Raw genomic sequence first — 25,518 nt, forward strand, 5'->3', positions numbered from 1 at the left:
GGAATGAGGGAACTGCATTGCTCAGACTTCATCCTCTGAACTTGCATGTTGAATAAATAACCATGAATACATGCCACTTTGCTTAGCTTCTTCAACACTTTCTTGCTTGGGGTGAGGGAAGCATTTCTACAATAAGAATAGAGTAGTAAGGAGAGTTAATATTAAAGAAAAGGAAGAGTGGCTATATGTAGTCCAGGAAAATGGGTCCACAAATTTTGTTTTCAATGGGTTTCAGATCATTACATTAGAAAGCAAGTGTTCTAGAATGCAGGTGATGATAATGGGATTTAGTATTGTTGTGCTCATCTTCTAAACAGGAGTTGTATTTTTTTGATAGGTTGTGGTAAACTGGTACACTGTAAAGTCATTATTAGTGACTCGAATTTTATTGACATGTTTGACTTCTGGGGGCACCTCTTGATCAGAGAGGTGAGGCGTTTGAGGGGGGAGGCAGATCTTCTTACACTGATTTGCCCTTTAGCCCTTCAACCAAGAACCTTAGAGTTTCCACTTCCTATGTGAAAAGGAACTATGTTGCTGCCCTTGTTGAATGATCACAGAGAGGAAAGCATGACAGTGCCATTGACAACATGTGTAGCTTGCCATATTCAGTATATAAGGAACAATGTTTTCAACCATTTTGGTGTACTCTAAATAAAACTGCACTGTGATGTTTCATCAAAAAGGGATTGTAACTCATTTTTTCCTTCCGTGTGAATGTTAATTTAAAAAAAACTGGAACACTAGCCTGTGTTGAAATGATACAGGAAGTCAGGTGCTAAAGTGATCAGTTTTGTCTATATGAACGTTAAGCGGGTATAAAACAAAGTAACATATACAGTAAGTACCATAGCAAGGAGACCCCTACATAATTAATAGCAGAATAATTCTTGAAACATGGCTTTCCTAGATAATCCATTAATCTTTATAACATCAAGGTAATGGTTACTATTAGGAAACAAAACCACCTAGAGTCTACATCTGTCTGTGGTGATATATCTGTACCTGGACTATACCACTTCAGTCTTCAAGAGTGAAGAGTCACAGAACCAAATGTTTCCTCTGCAAAAATATCATTGTACATTGAAAGCTGGCATATTAGGGGTAAGGCTAGGCTATAACCTTCCCCCCTGACATGCTAATCTTATATGTGTGGGGACTTTTCTTATATGGAGAAACACACAATTACATAAGTTCTTACTTCTCGTATGTAGTGGCACAGCCAAGACTGATGAATGAGTCTCAACTTGTTTCAAGTTGGCTAGGAAATAAGCTGAGAAGTAACCAGTTCATTTCTAAGCCAACTACCCTTTGTTTACTGGATTTTACTCATCTACTAGTGGTGTTCTGGCTCAGGCAGTAGTGGTAGCAAGCTGCAGGGAAAAGCAAAGGAAAAGTCTCACTCTTCCTTTCCCCTCCCCTCCTTCTCATACCAAAATTAGTTCAGTGAAATGTAGTTTTCCCAACAACAATGTTGGTAGGCACTAGAAAAAATGATTTTCCAGGGGTTAATTGTGGCTCAGGTACCTATGAAGGTAGAAGAAGGAAACCTTCTTTCCTTGCTGATACCACCATTGGGGGTGAAGGGATGGACCTCAATAATGTTTGAGGTCAATGTTCATTTTGGTGGTGTATTTCTATACTTTTGTGATGACCAGTGGTTTTTGCAAATAAATTTGGCCGGCTGCTCACTGGAAGAAGTTTGGGAATAGGCTAGTGGGTAAGAAGGGAGTGAGTGGGTAGAAGTTTGGGAGTCTGATAGGATGGAAGAGGAATTATTCTGTAGATCAGAATAAAACCTGAGCTGAAGAAGAATTCAGGGGTGACAGTAATACTTGCTTCAAGTTTGAGGGCAAGTATTAAGTTTTTATTCTGCCTTTCCTCCTGAAGCTCAATGAGGCATGCATTGTTATTCCTTCCCCATTGTATCCTCAAAGCAGCCTTGTGAGGTAGGTTAGGCTAAGAGAGAGAGACTGCTCCAAGGTCTTCCCAGCACTAGTCTGATAACCTAACAGTTATGTGATGCTGTCTGCCAAGCATTTTGAGACCTATGAAACTCATACTTCCAGGAAGAATTACAGCATTAGTTGGTTTATTGTGTCAGTAAAAACTAGAGCTAAATAATTTCACATTTCAGGAGGGCGAGTATTTGTTTGGTAGGATATTTTACTACTACTGTCACATTGTGACTGTTCATGATTTCAAGTCTCTGAGATTAAAGTGTAAAATAGATGTGGGATATATACTAGGGAAAGGCACAAAAGTTATTCTTAATATATTTGATAAAGCATTTATTTGCAGCATATGTTTGAAAAATATTCAATTTGGTGTGTGTTGAGAAGAGAATTGGGGGATATATTGACAGTAGAGGTTAGCCATTTAATGATTTTGATTGTGCTTGTATTATATTATGGTACATTACCTTGAGCTGCCTGCATAACAGTTGACAGAAAATAATATTGAATTAATAAATATTAAAACGAAGTTTTCCTATTTTGCTTCATAGATAGCATTTGTAGATAGCATCTTCGTATACCAAGAGGTCAGGCTGTAGGAGTAAAAAAAAAAACCATGTAGTTAATGTTACTGTTACTTATGAACGCAGAAGGGAAAATGTGCTGACATGTCTGATGTAGCAGTTAATATTAATGAAATAATTGTATCTATCCAAATAGAATTTTCTTCTGTTAGTATGTTTTGCATTTCCCCCCTCTTTTCCATTGTAGGTCAGTCTTCACTGTTCCCAATGGAAGATGGGTTTTTGGATGATGGACGTGGGGATCAGACGCTCCATAGTGGCTTGGGATCACCACACTGCTTTTCCCACCAGAATGGCGAGCGAGTGGAACGGTACTCCCGCAAGGTGTTTGTAGGTGGTTTGCCACCTGATATTGATGAAGGTATACTTGGACATCAGTATAGCCAAGAATACCCACAATAACCATAAGGGCCAAGGCTTAATTGCGACACGTGGGAGGGGTGGACCCTCATGTCTTGGCTATGTGCAATTTGGGAGGGGGGCTGTGAAATTAATTACCTAAACTATGAGCTGCCACACATGCAAGCTGCTGGGTTATGAACTGTGAGGATAAGGAGTTATGAGCTGGACAGCTCATGCGATAGGTTTTCTTTCCATCTGGTTCCGTTAGTTGCATATTATGTTGAATGACATCATAAAACTCTTTATGAAGGTATTTTATTTTGGAGATGGCTGTGCTTAAGACTTTATGTTAAAGCCATTAATTCAGGCACAAATTTAGATCAGTGTCTGACTTAGAAGTGGAGTTCAGTGCTTCAATTGTTTTAGGGAGCAATACACTGCCTTTTTGCAACCGCCATATATTTCACAGGGGGAATGAATTATTCCTACATCTCAAATCTGTTTTAAGCATAATGAACACTGCTGGGGGTGTGCCTAACAAGGTGAGAGTTATTGCAGTATAGGCTTTCATTTGAAAACAGGATTTAAGTAGATGGACAACCATGGATGAGTTTCTTCAGCTGAATGGGTCTCTGCCTATTTTGTATTGTTCATGGTTGGATTTGGTTTTTAAAATATATATGTTGTTTTTAAATGCTTTTTGCTATTTTTATTGTGCATTGCCTTGAAACGTTTATGTAGAAGGCAGTTAGTTGATAATAAATAATAGATCCCTCTAGGACCTAGGTAATTAGTTATAAGAACAAAATAATGCCTTATTTTTTAACAATAATAATTTACATGACTTTCTTTGGGATATCTAACCCTAAAATACTGTTTTCAAATTTTGTTAATTTGGAAAACAGTTCTTAGTAAGCTGCAAGCAATGTTCCAATATCTCTTTAGCACCTCTGTTGCTTGCATGCACATGAAAGTATCTGGGAGGCTTGTGACTGGTCAGAGATCACTTGCTTTTGGGAAAAGAAATCCTGACACATGTTGAAATCCAGAGGATAGTTTGAGAGGGATTTAAGGAAAATAGTAAATGAATGGAAGTGGGTAAATCACATATATTTTATTTATTCAGATACTGTGTTATAGAGAAACACTAAATTTTCTTCCTTTAAATAGCTTTAATAATGAGTTTGTTTTAAAATTAGACTGACTTTAAGAATTCTCTATCTGCTGTTGTTAGCATGAGCTGTACAGTAGTTAGATGTGTGTAATGTTAGCCAGTATGTAAGTCACCTGATCTGAATTTTGAAATGGAAGGAGGCTTTGAAATGGCTGCAGCAATTGCTTTCTGTTAATGTGCTCTATGCATACTGTCTGCATCCTCGTCTCTATGGCTATTACATAACTGCTTTCTAGAAGCCCTGCCGAAGTTAGTCGGAGGTCAAGCTCAGATAATGTGCACAGATGTGGCATAAGCATGTGATGTGAGCAGGCATGACTAGACCGTGTGATATTCTTTTCTCTTTCTCCCAGTGTTTTGCAAGGCAGCTTGCAGAGCAGACTGCTCAGCACTCTGATTCAGACTCTGCATGCTATCTGTGGGAGAATGCCTGAAGCTAGGATCTGGTAGCTGTTTGGGTTCAGTGATTTTGCTCCTTTGAGTGGCTTGCTGCAAATCTTTATTTGTAATCTAAAACACACAGCTTCAGTATCTGAACTGTTTTCTTCATTATTAGACATATGTTTTGACTTGTCAAGCCTTCCCTTTAAACAATAAAAATATCACCAGCTCTCTGTCTGTTTGTGTTACAGAAAATACTTGTAGGCTAGACCAAAGTGTTATTACCAAATTACCTGAAATCGCTGTATGATGTGGTGTTTTAATACTTGCTTTTCTCTCTGACTTGCAGATGAGATCACGGCTAGCTTTCGCCGCTTTGGCCCTTTGATTGTGGATTGGCCTCACAAGGCTGAAAGCAAGTCCTATTTTCCTCCTAAAGGTAACATTTAGTATTTTTTATGTTCCATTTTGTGTCCTGTCCTTTCTAAGAAGAGCTCAGGTTAACTATGATCTGGTGATATCTTGTTTCACCTATTGAACTTCACAACTGAGCTGGGATTTGAACCTGGCTCTCTTGGTTCAAGCCCAACACAATCCACTAAGATACACAATATTTTCCTATCGTGGGCACAGTAAGGTTGCAGATTATGGATTTTTTTTTAGTATTATTTTCTGCACCTTCTGTTTGTTTGAAATGGTTCTTCATTGCTGCTATTGCTCTAAGACCCTGTTGTACTTGAATACTTTAGCTGGGCTGTAGATAAGAGTGCTCTATTTAGTCTTAGTTTAAGATTATTTTTATTTCTGCTCCCATTCAGTAAATTACTTGGTTTATTTAATCCAGAAACAGGGAATCTGTGGCCCTCCAAATGTTACTGGACTGTCATTAGCCCCGGTTAGCATAGCCAGTGTTCAGCTACGTTTTACTCAGAGTAGATTCACTGAAATTAATCAGCTTGACTAAGTTATGCCCATTTATTTTATTTTATTAATAAAAGCAATTTGTTTAGATCAGAGCTTTTCCAACTGTTTCTCCAAAAAATCTTCATATTCCCCAAATATGGGCTAAGGATTTATTCACCTATATGGTCTTTTTCTTGGTTATGTGGAGCCTAAGTAGATAACTTCAACGCTCAGAATCTCAGAATTTTTGCAATGCTTGCCTCTGTTTCTTTATCTACATAGGATATGCATTTCTGCTGTTCCAAGATGAAAGCTCTGTGCAGGCTTTGATTGATGCATGTATTGAAGAGGATGGAAAACTCTATCTGTGTGTTTCCAGTCCCACAATTAAAGACAAACCGGTAGGTGGAATTGTCAGGTATGTGTAATTTGGAAGAAAATGGGTGCATAAGTGCTACATTTTCACAAGGCAAAGGTTGGCGATACATGCTTTCTTTTTATGTGAGCACATACTACCATTATTTTTCAATAATTGTGCACTTTTCTTTGGGTTAGGGTAGAGATAATTATTCCAGAATATAGAATAGCAGGCATTAGGCCATACTTGGCTAGTCTTTACTAACCTGATTTGGGGCCAAATCCCACGTTTCATATCTGATCTCCAGCATAGCCCCATCCCCAAAGAGATCCTCCTATGCATACTATGACCCACTTAATCTATTTTCTCACAGTTACAGGTAGGTAGCCGTGTTGGTCTGCCATAGTAAAAAAAAATAAAAAAAATCTTTCCAGTAGCACCTTAGAGACCAACTAAGTTTGTTCTTGGTATGAGCTTTCGTGTGCATCTAACTACCACTTCAGTATGAACCCAAACATGTCTGCAAATAGACTTCAATGGGCCTTGCTAAAACTATCAACAAGCTGATTGGAGGTTACAGTAAGATGCTTTACAGTTGCCATAATTATGTCAGGTGATTGATGGGTGGGCAGCCCCACCCACCTATAATCGTTGGTCTGCATGGCAGGAGCATGGGCCACTGGCTGAATGTGGCTCTTTATCTGTTCTAGGGAAACATTGAGGACTAGCCCATTTGTCACAAGTAATGCACTCATGTGGAAGTGCAGTCCTCAGAGCTCTACGTCGTGTGTACACACACACACACACACACACACACACACACTGTATATCCCCCTCCCCTCAGTCATTCACTTCTGAATAATTTAATGTGTGGACAGAGGTTTGTTGTGATGATTGAGCCATATTTTAGTAAAGGACATGGTGGTTCATCTTTCCTAGACAGACCTGTGGACTGTGCATGCTGCTTCCTTGAGGAGTGCCCTCTCTCCACCCTGGTAGCCTATTGTGCTCCCACTTCAGAAATTCCATATGTGAAACCTGGCTTTGTTATTGCTTGACTAGATTAGAATGATTGCTAGGAAAGGATCCTCTGAAATCCCATGGATGTGAAATGCAGGAAACACTGTTGTTGTAACATATTAATGATGTGCATGCTGCGGCGCGGTGGGGGGGAGGGAGGGATAATTCTTGACTGTCAACTTGAATTGTAAGTGGTAACGTCTCATCTTCTGCTTGTAGGTTCAAATCCGGCCTTGGAATCTTAGCGATAGTGACTTTGTGATGGATGGCTCACAGCCTCTAGACCCACGGAAAACCATTTTTGTAGGAGGAGTTCCACGACCCTTACGGGCAGGTATGGTATGCAAAAACAAGTGCAGTGGCTCGTTGATTCTATCCAAACTGCCTTACTGCTGTGAGAGAACATTGTGTCCTTATTTCTATTGTAGAAGTATGCCAGTGCTTGCTAAATTTAACTTTTGCTGACACTCCAGTTATTTCCAGATACAAGAGTACAAATAAACATGCTTTTGCCCAGGGTCTAGAAAGAGAAGTATGTATATAAAATATCTGGGTAAATCATTTGTTACTACTTTATTTTAGTGGAGCTTGCAATGATAATGGACCGGCTGTACGGAGGAGTTTGCTATGCTGGAATTGACACAGATCCTGAGCTGAAGTACCCAAAAGGAGCTGGGCGTGTTGCATTTTCTAATCAACAGAGTTACATAGCTGCTATCAGTGCCCGCTTTGTTCAGCTGCAACATGGAGAGATAGATAAACGGGTAAGGGCTAGAGTATTACTCAGCATTCTTTCACGGGTTTATTTCCATATAAGTGCCCGTGTGTGGCAGGAGAAAATGTTGTATTAAATGGAAAATACTATCTTTCCTGTATTCCTAGCATACATGCATAAAAAAGCCATACCACACATAAAAAGCTATACCACAAAGCCCCCTCCATCATCCCAGAGATCCGGAGGTGGGGGGATGTAGTTTAACATTGGCTTTTTAGTGCCTTCTGGCACCTTCTAAAGCTGTTGTTCCCTTCAGAGAAATTTCCTGTAGCACAGCATAAGCCTGTGTTCCTAATGTTATCCTGTTACCTCTGCATGACTTGCTTTACTGTTGGCCTCTTTTTCACCCCTGCCTATGTGCTGGAAGTAGAATGGTCAATTGGTTTATGAAAGTACAATGCAAACTGCTGCACTATTTGCATTCATTTCTACAGAATTTGTGTGAGTCTCTCCAAGTCCTGTTTTAATTCGCTGCAGGTTACACAGCAACAATATGCAATCATCATTTTATGTTGATGTTAGTGCTAGCTTCTTAATAACATATGTTCACAGCACATGCCAACAAAAGCAAAAATAGCTTTGCCACAAATGTCCATATTTCCCTGTATGTAGCTCATTTTCATCCTTCCTTACTTCGCCAAACCTTTATTAGGCATTACAAATACAGTGGCACCTTGCAAGACGAATGCCTCGCTAGACGAAAGGCATTCGCTAACGAAAGGGTGACTCACAAGACGAATTTTCCTATGGCCGTGACTTGCAAAACGAAAATGTTTTGCGATTTTATTTTTTTCCGTAAAACCGTGCTTCCTCTGACCGTGCTTCGCAAGATGAAATTTCCACTATACAACAACAATCGCGGAACGAATTAATTTCGTCTTGCGAGGCACCACGGTATAGGCCATCATAAAACATCCACATATAAAATTTTAAAATATATACGAATAAACAGTCATGTAAAAATATGTAGTAATGAGAATTTTCATTGGAGTTTCTTCCTGCTAAATAGTGCTATTCACCACTCTGAGAGATACTATTGAGAAAAATTCAGCCACCCTTGCAGTTACTTCTGGGTTAACGCCAGACAGATAGAATCTGATATTTTCATTGTGACGTGTCATTCACATGATGAGGAAGAAGACTTAGGATTAAGGAACAAGCAGTATTTTGTTGTGGTGTAAGATCTTGTGAGCCAGCTCTGTCACTGTTGCATTGTTTTACTGTTTCTTAGCTATTTGACATGTTTTCTTCCGGGGTTCTGTGACTCAGCAATTTGAATACCATGATTTACTTGATTGGATTTTTGGGGAGGAAAAGCAACTGAGCAAATTGTGCATATTGATTTGTGGTGGCTGGTCCTTCTCTGAGTTTAGAAGAGCTGTCATGTTTCAATTTCTCATACACAGTAATGGCATACAGGTTAGATTTACTGTTGGTAGCAAAACGTACCTGAAATCTGAGCAGGAAATGAAAACATTCCTGTCCATGTCCTCCAGCAGATTTAGGCATATGCAGATCCTTTCTAGACTGAGTCCCCTTTGCAGAAAAGCCGTCCCCCTTGCTGGATTTCCATGTCCAGAACCTGCATCTGTGTGTGCGCTTCCCCCTTGGGGAATGGAGCCACAGATGCAAGTCAAGCACGCCACTTTTGCATAATCAGATCCCAGTTTAATCAACTAGGATATGTCCTTTGCTGCCACTTTGTACTACTCTTCACATGAGTGGCAAAAACAGACCATGGTTTCCTGTTACATGTGAAGCAGGGACTATGACTAATGACTTCCAAACAAGCCAGATTTGCAAGCAAGACAGCTTCCGATGCAGCCACTGTCAGATTTAACAGCACCAGTCAGCTAAGAGGGTCCCCCCCCCCGAGGGAGGAAATCTAAATTTAGCTCCCTCGCATTCAGTAGGGGCTACCACAGTTGGTGATAACAGTGGCACCCATTTGTTTGGCAAATCCAGACAATCTGTGTATACTGTAGTCAGTGAAGATATCTGGATCATGATGTGCATCCCTATTTGTGAGAAAATCTAGACTTTGACATTTGTAAGCATTTAATGCTCTCTCAACCTCTCTCTCTCTCTCACACACACGTTTTTATAAAACTCAATTTAAAGCAAATATCACTGCAGCCTCTGAAATATATTTGTCCAAAACATATTCAGTGAAATAAGTTGTTTATTCACACTTCTTATCATTGGTTAGGAAACAGTGATGTTCAACATTCAGATATGTTTAAAATCCTTGAAACGGTGCAAATAGACAAGATGACACAAGATCCATGATTGGACTGACCCCCTTTTTAATAGTAAATTTAGTTGGTGGAAGTAACTGAATCGGGCAGTGGTGGGAGGGATTTTTTTTTTAAGCATCTCTTCCCCTCCCTATTTGCATGGGTGGACTGGCGAACATTTGTTAACTGGAGGAATTATTCTGTTAACCGAATGTCTGCCAGTCCACTCTTCAAACAGAAATTCATGGTAAGATCAATTTCCGTCCTTTTTCCGCTTCAGATTGTCCCCCTAATACTATTACAGTACCAGCCTGACATATGGTTACTGTATGTTTTGCTCTGCATGGCAAATAATCCAAATTGCTACCCCCTCCACACCCCATAGCTATTAAGAAAATGGCATTGGGGTTGGGGGGAAAGTAAAGCCTTCTCTCCCTGTGCTGTATTGCAGATCCAAATCAGGCCTTTTAAAATAAAACCAACAATCCTGAAAAGATCCAATCACAGATCTCCCTTCCTATGTTGTTTCCATGGTCTCTTCTTAGTAGAGGCTTAAGCAAATATTGAATGGTTTTATTTCAGCAAAACTCCTCAATCCCTTGTTCTTATGGGGCACCTCAGTAACTTTAATTAAAAAATACTTTCACATGATCAAAATTGACTTGACATGCTGCCAATTTGGAACAAATACTTTTTAAACCAATATGATACTTTGATCAAACATTTCAGCACAATCAAAATCCCCTTTCCTTTCTCCCTTGCCAAAGTATTGCCTTACACATCACTTACTTAATGGTGTGTCTTGCATAAAACGAAACAAATTCTTAACATGTGCAAGCATCCTAAGAATTACTGGGACAAAAACTTCTGTAGGTTTGCATGGTGTCTCTTAGCATGCTGCCAAAGATAGGGTGGTTGTCACTAGCCTGGATTGCTTTAAAAGAGGGTTTGGCAAATTTATGGATAACTTTAAGCATCAATTAGTAAAATATTTTTAATAATAATAATAGCAGCAGCAGCAGCAGTTGTATTTTCATCCTGTTCTTCCTCCAAGGATCTCAGTGCAGCATATATGCTTCCTCTCTCGCACCCTCAATTTTATCCTCACAGCATCCCTGTGAGCTAGGTTAGAACCAAAGGTGACTTGTGCACAATTACTCAGTAAGCTTTATGCCTCAGTGGGAATTTGAAACCATCTCTCTGAGGATCTAGTCCAGAACTCTGACCACTGTGTCACACTCCACATTCAGAGACCTACAGGTATAGGACAGTATACAAATTTTAATATCAGTAATAACAATAACCTTAATAAATAATAAACAACTTATGAAAACCAAATTACTGGTGGACATATAACAAGGGAAAGCTATAGCTTTTCTGCCCTGTTTGTAGGTTTCTTGGATGCATCTGGTTGTCCATTGCTGGCAACAGGATGCCCGGCTAGTTGGATCCTCACTCTGCTCCAACTGAGGTTTTCTTAAGGCACAGTAGAATATTCATTGAGACATTCGTATTAACAGTTAGATTGCTGTAACCTACACAGAAGACACTCTAGCAGTGTAAACTTTCTCTCTCCTTCTTTTAACACAGGTGGAAGTTAAGCCATATGTCTTGGATGATCAGCTGTGTGATGAATGTCAGGGGGCCCGTTGTGGTGGAAAATTCGCTCCATTTTTCTGTGCTAACGTTACCTGTCTGCAGTATTACTGTGAATATTGCTGGGCTGCTATCCATTCACGCGCTGGCAGGGAATTCCACAAGCCCCTGGTGAAAGAGGGAGGAGATCGCCCGAGACATATTTCATTCCGCTGGAATTAAGTGATTCCTGCAGCGTGTTCATATGCAGGCCTCAAAATAAGTGCACTCTTCTGTTATCCTGATTCCCATGCCCTCCCTTCCTCTTCTCTCTTATTCAAGATAGCATGTCCTACTGTTGTAGTCTGTAACTTAACAATAGTGTAACAAAAGAATGACCTATAATCATATAGGTATTTTGTAGAATCTTGTCATTAAACTGTATTGGGAACTGCTATTCATATGGATAACACAGTGCATGGAAACCAGGTTCTCTTACCTTTAGTTACCCAGGGGGACACTGCTTTCCTGCTATCTTTTCTTGAAGGAAGAGAGAACAATATTAAGAGAAGAGAAATGAAACAATAGAGTATTTTGTTTTTTAATTAAATTATTGCTAATAACAAAATCAATAGAATACTTTTATGAAAAGTAATCATGAGATAGGAACACTATGAATCTATTCTGACACTTTGTCCAACCCACCCTTCCTTCTCCCCTTCCCTACCCAAACCTCTGGGAAGCCTGTTTTCTTGCCGCCTATGATTTTATAGCAATGGAAACAGTTAGCCGTTAACCTAGTAACAGGAAAGAGCATGTTTAAAGCAACAAAAATGCATGAGCAAGGTTTAAAGCAGCATTAAGTTAAATGTTTTATTTAAGGGTTCCGAAGCTATTTTTTTAGCACAGTACGTGTTTCTCACCGTGCCTCCGACTTCCCACCACATTCAAACTTTTACTAATTGAGTAGGCAGAGCTTAGATCTGTGTTCTTCATCCAAGCAATCACATTTTAAAAGTTCCTGAATGTAAATCCTGGGTCAATTTACTACTGGGGGTGGGTGGGGAGTGCACTTATTCTTTGTTGTTGTTGTTGTTTGTTGTTGTTATATTATTATTATTTTTAAAGAAGAAACTTCATTATCAGAATACAGCCCTAGAAATCCTACCAAAGCTAAAGTAATGACAACTAGTGAACTGGCATGTCCTCTCCTGAAGAACAAATGTATAGATTTTATTTTTGATGGTTATATAGAACTCTATATCCTAATTTACTAATGTTAATCAGGGGCCAGCCTTTGCTCTCCATTTTGACATGAAATACAAGAACCTAAAGATATACCTCAAGATTATGATTTTGATTCCCACCTCCCCTGCCCACCTCTGAGACACTAGTAATTCATTCTAACCACACAAATCAAAATTTGGCTACTTACTGGGCTTACTCTGGGATGTAAATGTGTTTTTATCTCCGATTGAAATTGGATCATCAAAAGCATAAGAGGGACAAAGTGAAGTTTGTTTCCAGGGATGTTATGCACTGTTGGTTGAATGAATATGCATTGGCAAAGAAGAATATGCTTGTCATTCAGCAGAGAGCAAGTAAGAAAATCTCAATAAATAATTCTTTTTGGAACTTAGCACAGAAAATAAAGAATTCCAGGGCTCTAATGTACCAACTTGCTGAGAAATGCATGGGTTGTTTGAACCATATAAGTGAGAACACAGTAGATGTTAAAGCTAAAGCACAGGGTGGTGTTGGTTAGTTTGATATAGTCACTTGAGCTCTGTAAAGCTGAGAAAATTGATAGGAGTGAATGAGTTCAGTTCTTAAGAAATGATTTTGTAGCAGTGTGCAAAACAACCCAGTCCATTGGCAATCTGAACTGGCATGGTACCACCATAGACTCTTAAACCAAAGACTTGCCTTAGCACAGCTACAGACAAAAAAGCAAATTTCTTCTGTAAGCCCTCTCCCTCCCCTTTCCTACCCCCTCCCCAATTATCTTTGAGAAACAGTTTTTGATTTTCAACACATAAAACATACCTTGTTATTTTCCAAAGGTCAAAATGGAGACATTTGCTGTCTACTCGTCAAGTAGAGAAAGGGAGCTGCTTTTAATGAAATCCCTGCAAATATTGACAACAGTAAATGCAAATGGAGAGTGCTCTTTTGTAGACTGTCAGGGACCTTTTTCTCTGAAGTACATAATTATAGTTGGAATATTCGTTTTAATTTTTTTAAATGCTTGTAGGTGGCTTGGGGTGTCTTATTGTGCCGATCCTACCCAGTGAACAGGTGAGATGGGTTACCATTACAAGAAATAACACTGTTTGAGAAGTAGCTTTGAATAATAATTTTTTCCCTTTGTACATGACCTGCTGAATTTCGGTACAGTGTTTTTGTAGCTAACTTATTTTGTCATGCACATAATGTATATTTGTTATGCACTACTTTTGTATATCTTGTTTTTCCAACAGTGAGCATTTTTAGGCACACTTTTCACTGACGGGATATCTCTTTATGCAATACCTCAATTTTTCATATTGCAAAGAGTAGCTTTTTGTACTTTTATTACTGAGAGATCTTCATATACTTCATTTTTTAATATAAATAATTTTAATAAATTTTATTTTCTTATATTCTGCTTTTTATACATTTCAGTGCTCTGCATACATTTTGAATTATGGATGTTGTGCACTGGCAATGCTATTTTAGAATTTGCAGAGAAAAGAAAGCATGTTGCTTAAACATCTTTAGCCCAGCACCAGGTATTTGGTGTACATATAATTTAAAAAAAAAACTTATATGTAAAGTTGAGACTTAAAAAGAAATTTTTAAAAAGCATGAAAGTGACAAATGAGAGAGTTTGTCTTTAGACCCTTGAAATTTAATGCATAAGCATAGAGTAGAAGTTTAAAAGTAACATCCCAAATTGTCTACCGCTTCTTAATAGGTTTTTAAAAGTAATACACAAATGCAGATGTTTTTTGGTGAATGTTTAGCCATTTTTAATCTTAACAAATTGATGTTAGGTGTTTGCAGAGATGTGTCTGCTCTTTTAAATCATATGTAAGGAAATAAACCCAAGCCTGCCCAGTGGTGGGCATGTAATGTTAGTATGCATGACTAATATTAAAAGAAAAATGTTATTCTACTAATATTCACTTGTGGTGATTGTGTGAAAAGCGTGTTTACAGATTATTTGGTTACACTTCAATTTACAGGGCATAAATGATTATCTATATTACTCTGTACTCTAGATAGTGCTAATATAATATGTCCTTCTGATTACATGGGAGGGTGGAGTTGCCATGTCACTCCAAGCATAACTAACATGTAATTAGTTTTAAAATCTTAGGGTATCACTTTATTTAAAGGGGTGTAAACAAGCATGTCATTTTCTCTCACAAGCATGGCACTGGCCATGTACTTACAATGTAGTTACAGAGTAATTACATGGTTATTTTTGCAATGTAAAATAAAGTGTTTCTGATTATTTTATATGTAAAGGAACCCCCACTGCCCCGTGCTTTTTTGGTATATAGTATCTACTTCTCCATACACAGACCTCTGCAGAAAGCAAATCTAAAACTTGCAGTGAATGACTTTAGTGTTTTATAAGGATGCTGTTGGAAAGACTTGATAATTCACCCCTTTTTTTGTTTCTTGAAGAGTTAAAGCCTTCTGTTTTAAAAGGTGATTTAAAACTTGAATGTGATGAATTGTGGCAAGTTAACTTCAAGTTATGTGCAATACTTATTTCAGACTTCTGGAAGATCTTTGCAGTGTAATTCTTTGTTTTTAATTGCAGACATTTAAAAATGTCATTTTCTACTGTTCTAGTAAATCCTCTTTCTTGCTGGTGTTTCTAAAGAAAAGAATCAGAAATCAATCTTTCTACTAATGTAAATTTGAGATTATTTTTTAAAAAAAGGAATAAAAGAGGTTTTGGTCATTTGCTTTATTTTATTATCTTATTTTAAAGCTACTGTGATTGATAGCATTGTAAGAATTGGGACAATATTGTATTCAACTGTTTTATTTTTTATATTTTTAAAATTTAAAGTATAATTAGTTTTTATAATTTTCATCAGATTCTTTTGTTATATTTTTTGGAAGTGAAACTTTTAGCAAGTGGGTGTCTAGTTTTTACTAATCCCTAATATGTTTCCCCCCGATGTAATGCTCATATTATCAGAAGGAAAAGTTATTTAAGTATGTCAGTTACTTGTACTACTTGGCTGAATTTCCATATAGTTTTTACTGTGTATGGGGAGGTTGTAGTATTTATTATAGCATTTTAAATAAGGGTAATTCATTTTTTATTAAAGTCATTTTCACATTAAGTTCATATTTTTGTATGTTCTACTCTAAGTTATAACACAAGTTTCTTTTTTAAGAGAGTTCATTTGTTGAAGTGCTAGTGGAAAATTAATGTTATTAAATAGTTTGCAAATGACTATTTATACCAGTATGCATATAATTTTTAAATATTTGTAATGTGAGATGTTGAATGAATAAAACTTTTAACTCAATGACTACTCAAGCTGTTATTTGGAGCTCTTCAGCATCGTGACATAACCACTATTCCTTTTTGACTTCATTATTTTATGAAGGAACAGTGTTGCAGAGTGGAAATAATTTTGCTACACGAGTCTCTAATTCAGATCACTGGCCAGCCACGAAGTGCAGTTGTTGACCTGAAGGACAGTCATATCCCAATATTACTCAGATTTATGTGATTGCTGTTAGTGATAACAGTTGTAAACCACTTTGTATACTATGTTCTAGAAACAACTAACATCTGACCTGCAGTAGTGTTTTATTCTCTGCTTGAAAAGAAGTACTAAAAATTAGACAATGATTCTTTTATTCTTTCTACTTTGGACCTTGTGAATTGAAGACCCAGTGTAAGGGACAGAGTTTTGGACTTTGACCAAGGTGGCTTAAGATCTAAATAGCTGCTCAAGGAAGGAAAGGAGGGAGAAACAAAAAGAGAGGAGACTTGAAAGGTGTACGGCTTTTTCTTCAGCCCAATGAGTTTCACATCTTATGGCTCCTGTAAGCCAGGAAATAGTTTTAGTAAAGAACTATCTACAACAGATCTTCTCTCCTTTTGCTACTTTCTCTCTCTGGCATCTAGCCCTGCTTCTTGCTGGAGTCAAACCTGCTAATTACGAAATAAGCTAAAATGCTCACATTTATCCTTACAGCTCCTGAAGGAGCCCTAGTTAACCAGAACAGTCTAACGTGCTTAACATGTGATTATTATTATTATCATCTGTGAATTTTCTGAGTCATTCTTGAATTCCACAATACAATTGGCCATTTTCCTTGGATACTTGAGATGCAGCTTCCATGACGTTGATATTGATATATTTAATAAGCAAATCTGCCATCTTCAGGTCAGAACCCTTCTAGTATTTTGTCATGTTGTCCTGAGATGGTTTTGAGAGTTTGGCCTCCCAGTGGGTGTCAAGCTTTGGTGTCTCAGTCCTAGGCATATTCAAGCCCAACAATAGGAGATAGTCCTAAAGAACTTTGTTTTCAGACATCACTAATCAGAGTGTGTGCTGTTAGGATAAGCCTTCAGCTGCTGCTCAAATGTCACCCTGGGGGTAGAGCCAAATACTGACTATTTATATTTTGTAAATTTGGTACTTGGGGAAGATCTGCTGTCTCTGGCAGGAGTCTCATGTGACTTTGGCATGAATCTTCAGCAAACTCAGCATCTTAGCATCTATTTTTAAACATCCAGCCTTCGGTATGTCAGCTAGGCCAAAAACAAACAGCCAAGTGTTCAGTCACCTGCTTCCACTTACTGATCTTCTGCTACTTAATCATCAGGACAAAGGGAAGCCCAGTGTGTGATGCCGAAATAATGGAATGTTGGATGAGCGGTGAGACAATTGGGGTGGCAACGTGTCGGAGGAGAAGAATGCAAAGCATCAGAAACTGGAGTGACTTGGCAGACGGGGCAGAAAAAAGCTTGGCCAGCTTTGCCAAGTCTGGGTGAGGCAGGCCTGGGTTCTTGTGGTTTTCTCCTTCATCCCCCAAGCACACTTTGGAAGCTGCTCTAGGGAGAAAGTGGAAAGCTTTTATGGAATGTTCACAGCTGAGGCTTTGAGCTACGTGGTATTCTATATTACAATGCCAAGCCATCTGTGTTTTTATAGCCAATGCCCCTTTGCAATCTAAATCCCATGCATGATACATGTAAACAAAGCAACCCAAAATTTCAAAATTCAGATCACTAAAGCTTATGTTGCAAATGTCACTTGTTTGCCAAGGTGTTGAAAACAAAATCAATCACTGTTTTGAATTAGAAAAATGGCTCCCAATTTTCTTGCTGCTAGCTCGTAACAGAGCTACCCTTACAGGTAATCAGCATGTTTACAGCAACATATTTAGTTCTAAAATAATCTGATTTACCTTCTAGGAAACTGAAAAGGAAAACAAAAACCCTATCCCTGTGTTTTGTTATGTGAGTTACAGAAATAGCAGTACAAAATACAGAGATATCGTTGACCTGGTGTGCATACACAAAGATTATTCTCCCCCCCCCCCCCTTTTAAGGCCAGTCCGATATTATTTGGCCATTGTTTGAAATGTGAAGTGAGTACACCCCCCCTCGCAATTTCTTTTCATTTATGAAACACCCCAAAGCAAAATATAAAAACCATTTCAAATCCAGTATGGATACAGACTAGGATAATAATCTTCCCTTAAAAGACTTGTTTAAAAAGGAAAGCCTTGAATGTATTCCAAAAAGACAACCGAGATGGTGCTTGTCTAATACAGAAAGTTGCAAAGGGTAGGTGTCATTACAATAAGTGCCTGACTGTTACATCATGTGGAAGATGCCTCCTGATGGTATCTGCAAGAGGCATATGAAACTGCAGACTTTGAATTCTTCATGTGTTCACAATCTATTTGGGCATCTTCATAGATCTTGTGAGCAGACACATCCTGAGATTATTTTACAAGAGAATTTAAATAGCACCAAACAGTTCCAAAATTATGCCCAGCCTTCTTAATGCTACAGATCTAAAAAAATGTATTTTTAAAATAGGCATTGACATGATACTACTGGAAGTCCCCCCCCCCCTTGTTTAGGATGAATTATGTGTGCTTTTACAGAAGGAAGAGCTGCTGCTAGGTAATGCACCAAGTACACTATATGAGTCCACAATTAATATGCACAAAACCAATGTGAATTGTATCAAATTGATCTCTTTTAGGACTACCATAGATTGCTGCCCAGATGAGATACCATTTTATCAACAAAAACTTGGTTGTAGCAAACAATGACCCTTGCTGAAATAAAGTGACTTTATAGCCCCCAATGGTTGGGCAGATGAAACTTAATTGTGTCAAAATGGGTATGCTGTTATTTTTTTTTTTCAAAAAAGCCCTAAAATATTAAATTAATAATGTTTGGTTATATGACCAAGAAACATTTATGCTGCTTATGCCTTTTGGCAAACTGTGCATCACTTTGGCCTTACTATAATTGATTAAAGTTTCCAAATTTGGAAAGTAGCCTTGCCATACTTGAGATAATAAGCTGTATCAGCTGCAAAAAGAAGCACTGGGATTTTTTGATCACCAATGGGGGTTGGGGGTGGGAGAGAGAAGAAAGCTCCTGAACTGTATCATTTGTCCAAAGTTTAAATAACAGGTGTTAAAATACAACCTTGCTTTACTCTCTTGATAGAAACGTTGGCAGATAGCCCACAAAACCAGTTCAAGTTTTCCCAATATTATTAGAACAGAGTCGCTGTATAAAAAACAATCAATCTAGCAAGGTCTTTCATTTTTGCAACCTCCATTTCCTGAAGTTTTGGAAGATATTACTGAGACACAGCATTTTGGATTCTGAAGTTGAAATACTGTAAACTGGTTGACACAAGACCAGCATTTCATTTTCTGGAATAAAAAATCTTTCCCCAAATAGCTGAATTAAGTATAATAAACATGTTAGTGTGGGTGGGTGTCAAATCCACACTTTACATATTTCGCCATACATTTAAAAGAATCGTAGGTGTACACATTTGAAACATAATGGTGAATCAGCCTTTATCCTGTCACAGCAGGAAGCAGTCATTTGCTATTTTAAATGCATCTATTTTCTGGATAGTGTATAGTGAATATATCTCTTCTGAGCTGTCCCCAACCCTGTCCCTTCACAATGAGGATGAGCACCAGTCCTGGAAAGGGTGACACCCTTTTAGCGGGTTATTGAGGGTTTTGCTTTCAGCAGGAGCTGTTTTTCCTGCAGGTTAAAGCTTGTCCTTTTTGTCAGCTTTGGAATAGAAGCTGAAAACTGAATTTGTTTAGACTGCCTTCCTAAAGCTACAGTTTAGATAGCGAGGAGGCATGTGCAGCATAATGGTTTAGAACACTGCACATTTCTCTGTGCAGCACACATCTCATGCCGCAAATTTTCCATCCCTTACAAACTGTTAGAATGGAAGAAAACCATCCTCCTCTTGTGATTTTTAGGTGACAAAATGTCCATTTTATTCCTGATTGTGCATGCCTGCTCTCGTTTTGGGAATGGAAGCAGAATAGATCTCCCCATTGCTTCAAAACGGATTGGTCGATAGAAAATTGGCTGCCCAGCAAATGCCTATGAGGTGATTCCTCAGCTGTTCTTTATTCAGTGTCATGAAAGCCAGCTTAGACAACAGTCCAAAAGGCCCATTGCCTGCCTACAGGAAATTGGGAGACAAATAATGGCCTCAGAAGGGAGAGCAGAGCAGAAAACATTGACATCTCTTCTTCTCAGTAAAATAAGCCAATTCAGCCCGTCAGTATGAAAAACGTCTGCAATGAAGCTCTGTATGCAGCTGCCTTTTGCAGGATACACACACACACACACACACACACACACACTCAAGTGGCTTAGTTGTAAATACCTTTCATCTTATACCACCGCAATGTGATAGAATTATCATCTGTGGGTAACCAAGGTAGTATTAACATTTATTTTATATTAAGCAGGTTGTGGAAGTGGCTGTTTTTTACCTATCACATAAGTGTGTTGTGTTCTCTGGCTTTTAGTACTCAAAGGAAACCACCCACCATCTCTCTGCGCATGAAATTAACAGTGTTGCACTCCCTCTGCTGGGCCTTCTGAATAATTCTGTTACTGCTTTTTCCAGAGGTACTTGCAGCTTTGCCTTACACCAGGTGACACTTGTACATCTAGCAGATGATTGTCTACTCTGAGTTGCAGTGCTTTTCTCATCACTTTTGCTCAATCCTTTTTAACTGGAGCTCCCAGGTGATGAATGGACTGTGCCCTGCAGGGCTCTCTGCTGTTCATAGGCAATATTAAGTTTTTAAAAAGATTTAGTGGCGATACAAGGAGGGCGAGGAGCTTCTTAATAACCAATGCATTTTAGTTCTGGACATTCCCATGCTCTTTTGAAATCTATCACCTTTTGGGGGAAAGGTCTGCAGTTTCAAAAAGCAAAAAGCAGGCAAAGGGCAGGACTCCCCCATCATCCATGTCATTTACATAACTTGTGGGTCCCGGTGGGTCATCTGGTGGGTTATCTGGTTCACAGGACTGTTGTACAATGAAGTTTCACAAGCTATTTGTGTCCTGATGATCAGGTCCATATTATATATGAGAGCTATAAGCAAGTAAGCAAGCAGGCAGCAGACATGGGGGCTAACCAGAGAAAAGAAACAATTCTGTGGAGGGTAAGTTTACACATCAAATTCTTCCACATGACTGCATATGTCGGTGCAAGACCACAAAAGGTCAGCGTGAACTTGGTTGTACATGCTGATAATTGTGGTTCCATTTCCTCCAAAAATCTGTGATCACAAAAACGGTTGCCCAGAACCTTGCATGCACATTCTGATAAGTTCACACTCATCCTTTTTTAATAAAGTATTTGTGAACTGGCCCTTACTCCCAAGTCCTAATTACAAATGCCTCTGGAACAGCAATGTGCTGGATAAATTCCAGCTGCAGATGTAAGCATTATGTCCCTTCTGGACTCATCGTGAATCTTGCTTTGCAAGGATATATATTCTCTTTGAGAGTGACACACATAACCTTTGCTGGAAATAAAATATACCTTGCCTGGGGCATATCCAGATGGCCCTTAAATGGGAAGTTAGTCTTTCACAAGCTGGAGAATCACCTTCTCCAAAAGTCCTCTGGAGTCTGGATCCAAGGAGCCTTTTGGGGTGACCGCTCACGTGTTCATGTGTGCACGAGTGCAATCTTGATTTCCTGCTCTGGTTCCAGCATCTCACACCACATTAAAAGCTACTCCCATATATACCCTACATTTTGGGAACAGCTTGTTGAACAGGGTGGGGGCCACAGTGAAAACAGGGGCTCTGAAAGTTTCCTGGAGAAGTAGGCACTCCTGTTGTGGCAATTTATTCTTCATTGGCATCTCTCAAAGATGTGCAAGAGTTTTGTCACTGCAAAGGGTAGCATCAGTTACCATCAAGGTGTCTCCAGATACTAGCTCTGAAGGTGGATAATCTGTTCTGTCTTTGTATTATAGCTGACTGAAGTAATTCTGCTATGACTCAACAGCAGATTTTCCTTCCTACGCGTCACAAATATCATAAACTTGAGAGCTTCGCTTGTTACTGGGTTTGAGCCATGCTTAAAAACAACAACCCAATAACCTTCACTAAGGGAATATAAAAGTTCCATGGTGGTTATGTAGGCTGAAATCACAACTTGGCTCCTGCATGCTTATTAAATACTGGATGTTGCCAGAATTCTATCAAAGCAGACAAGGCAAGTGTGCTCGTTCCAAGGCTGTTGGATTCTTAGGAGAATCTCACAGGACAATAGCATCACTTAAGGGCTTGCAAATTAATCAGTAAATTTGCAAGTGATAGTATTTCCATACTGTTTGGTACATATATAATAGTACTTGGATCTTTTGGTAGCAAGCTGGTGTTTGCTGTGAGTTGCTTTGGGTACAGCACATAAACTAAAACACACGTTTCATTGTTCCCTCCCATTGCTATGAATGCATCACCCATCTGCTTGAAAACCTGCACTGGCTTCTTGCCACACTCTGCATCAACCTTAAGCTTTATTCTAAAGCAGGGATGGGGAAATTGCGGCCCTCCAGATGTTTCTGGACTACATCTCCCATCATCCCTGATCATTGGTTGTGCTGTCTGAGGGAGGGGGCAGGGCTGATGGGAATATCTGAAGGGTCACGCAGGTTCCCCATCCTTGTTTTAAAGCATTTCTTTGTTCTGCAAGAAGATGCTAACATTTGCAGTGCTTTTCACATTCTATGCAAACTCATCTGATATCACCCCCTTTTCTCATTCTATTGGTTCCAGTTGTAGGGAGCAGCTTGACAGAAACCTGCCATTAATTGTCAAGGTACAATCTCTCTGTAAATCTCTTCCAAGCTCTTTAAGAAAGGCTTTACAAAGTCTGCTGCTATCTGACTTTACCCCACACCCAGCCCAGTGCTCATTTTCCAGCTGATTTGTTTCTTATCCCACACATTTTGCCTACCTAACATACACTCTGAACCCTCCAGGATGCTGTTGTCAGCACAGTTCTTAGTGCATACTGTACGCTTGGCATTAAGCACTGTGGTGGCAAAGCTCTATCAGTCTTGTAAAATGTAAAATGTTAGGTAACTCTCTTTTCCTCTGAGGGGGCTAAAAGGGTGTGGCTAATGTGAAATTTGCTTCAGTGGCCAGTTACTGGAGGCAAGAGCACCTGGAATGCAGAAGTTAACCAGGACTATAGTTTCTAGGATTGTGGTACCTTTTCCATTCATTCAATATAATGGTCAATAAAAGAACATCCTGTAATCAGACTCACTGGCATCTTTTCACCAGAGTGCTAAGTTTGTATTGCAAAAGAGAAAATATGGGCAATTGGTTTCTTCTCTCACTTGAGCTGAATTTTCATTTTGTTAACGTGCAGGCCAGTTTGCACGTCCTACCTGTTTTGTATCACACACACTTTCCTTGGAAGGGCTGTTCTGAACATATTTAAAAATACTGAGAAGTGATTTTATTCTCATTCATTCATTGGTCATTATGCTCTTTTTATGGGATCTCATTTTTGTTGAATAAGTATCTTGAGATTGTGATAGGCCTTGCTTGCTCTGTGGGGAAGCAAATTATCGATCACTCGTGGCAAACCATTTTGCTTTGTGTCTGCAAGTTGTGCTTATGCCAGCACGGTATTTTACCTGCAACATAAAAAACACTACTATTCTTGAATACCTAAGGGATGGGTTTGTTACAATAATCCCCCACCCTCTCACCAGATTCTTACTGTGATGCTTCTCTTTCTTTCTTTCTTTCTTTCTTTCTTTCTTTCTTTCTTTCTTTCTCTCTCTCTCTCTCTCTCTCTCTCTCTCTCTCTCTCTCTCTCTCTCCCTCCCCCCCATCTTTGTGTATATGTGTTTTGATAGCTAAGCCTGCCATCTTATGGTTTGTCTCTGAACAACAGTTTGCATCCTTTAATGGAGTTGCATTTTGTTAGTGAAAACTCCACTGTATTTAAAGGAGGTCTTTGACCTTAAGAAAACCTCACACAAATACAGGTGAAACTCGAAAAATTAGAATATCATGGAAAAGTTCATTTATTTCAGTAATTCAGCTTAAAAGGTGGAAGTAATATATGAGATAGACTCATGACATGCAAAGTGAGATATGTCAAGCCTTTATTTGTTATAATTGTGATGATTATGGCGTACAGCTGATGAAAACCCCAAATTCACAATCTCAGAAAATTAGAATATTGTGAAAAGGTGCAGTACTCAATCCATAACATCTGCAAAGGGTTCCTGAGCCTTTAAATGGTCTCTCAGTCTGGTTCAGTAGGAATCACAATCATGGGAAAGGCTGCTGACATGGCAGTTGTGCAGAAAACCATCTTTGAGACCCTCCATAAGGAGGGAAAGCCTCAAAAGGTAATTGCAGAAGAAATTGGATGTTCCCAAAGTGCTGTGTCAAAGCACATTAATGGAAAGTTATGCAGAAGGGGAAAGTGTGGAAGAAAAAGGTGCACAAGCAGCAGGGATGACTGCAGCCTGGAGAGGATTGCCAGGAAAAGACCATTCAAACGTGTTGAGGACTTTCACAAGGAGTGGACTGAGGCTGGAGTTAGTGCATCAAGAGCCGCCACCACACAGATGGATCCTGGAGATGGAGTTCAAATGTCGTATTCCTCTTGTCAAGTCACTCCTGATCAAGAAACAATGTCAGAAGCGTCTTACCTGGGCTAAAGAAAAAAAGAACTGGTCTGTTGCTCAGTGGTCCCAAGTCCTCTTCTCTGATGAGAGCAACTTTTGCATCTCATTTGGAAACCAAGGACCCAGAGTCTGGAGGAAGAATGGGGAGGCACACAATGCCAGATGCTTGAAGTCCAGTGTGAAGTTTCCACAGTCTGTGTTGATTTGGGGAGCCATGTCATCTGCTGGTGTTGGTCCACTGTGCTTCATTAAGTCCAGGGTCAACGCAGCCGTCTATCAGGCGATTTTGGAGCACTTCATGCTTCCTTCTGCAGACGAGCTTTATGGAAATGCTGACTTCATTTTCCAGCAGGACTTGGCACCTGCCCACACTGCCAAAAGTACCAAAACCTGGTTCAATGCCCATGGGATTACTGTGCTTGATTGGCCAGCAAACTCGCCTGACCTGAACCCCATGGAGAATCTATGGAGCACTGCCAAGAGAAAGATGAGAGACATGAGACCGAGCAATGCAGAAGAGCTGAAGGCCGCTATTGAAGCATCCTGGTCTTCCATAACACCTCAGCAGTGCCACAGGCTGATAGCATCCATGCCATGCTGCATTGAGGCAGAAATTGATGCAAAAGGGGCCCAAACCAAGTACTGAGTACATATGCATGCTTCTACTTTTCCGAGGTCCAATATTGTTCTGTTTGCAATCCTTGTTTTGTTGATTTCATTTAATATTCTAATTTTCTGAGATTGTGAATTTGGGGTTTTCATCAGCTGTAAGCCATAATCATCACAATTATAACAAACAAAGGCTTGACATTATCTCACTTTGCATGTCATGAGTCTATCTCATATATTAGTTTCATCTTTTAAGTTGAATTACTGAAATAAATGAACTTTTCCACGATATTCTATTTTTTTGAGTTTCACCTGTATATGCAGATGCTGTAATTTTAAAAACAGTTAAATAAATAAGACATACCCCTAGTCCCAGGAA

At 39.1% G+C, this 25,518-nt stretch overlaps 1 protein-coding gene across 3 annotated transcripts in view; it reads left to right on the forward strand.

Annotated features, from left to right (window-relative positions):
• Positions 1–15,842, forward strand: part of CPEB4 (cytoplasmic polyadenylation element binding protein 4) — a 51,720-nt gene extending 35,878 nt beyond the window's left edge. For all 3 annotated transcript variants that reach the window (XM_033139967.1, XM_033139968.1, XM_033139969.1), the window contains 6 exons: positions 2,727–2,900; positions 4,786–4,875; positions 5,622–5,740; positions 6,937–7,051; positions 7,300–7,481; positions 11,320–15,842. In XM_033139967.1, the coding sequence (XP_032995858.1) occupies positions 2,727–2,900; positions 4,786–4,875; positions 5,622–5,740; positions 6,937–7,051; positions 7,300–7,481; positions 11,320–11,547 (908 nt within the window). In that variant the 3' untranslated portion in view covers positions 11,548–15,842. The remainder of the gene's footprint in view (positions 1–2,726; positions 2,901–4,785; positions 4,876–5,621; positions 5,741–6,936; positions 7,052–7,299; positions 7,482–11,319) is intronic.
• The last annotated feature ends 9,676 nt before the right edge of the window (positions 15,843–25,518 follow it).

The sequence above is a fragment of the Lacerta agilis genome, chromosome 2, assembly GCF_009819535.1.
Source record: "Lacerta agilis isolate rLacAgi1 chromosome 2, rLacAgi1.pri, whole genome shotgun sequence".
Classification (NCBI taxonomy): domain Eukaryota; kingdom Metazoa; phylum Chordata; class Lepidosauria; order Squamata; family Lacertidae; genus Lacerta; species Lacerta agilis.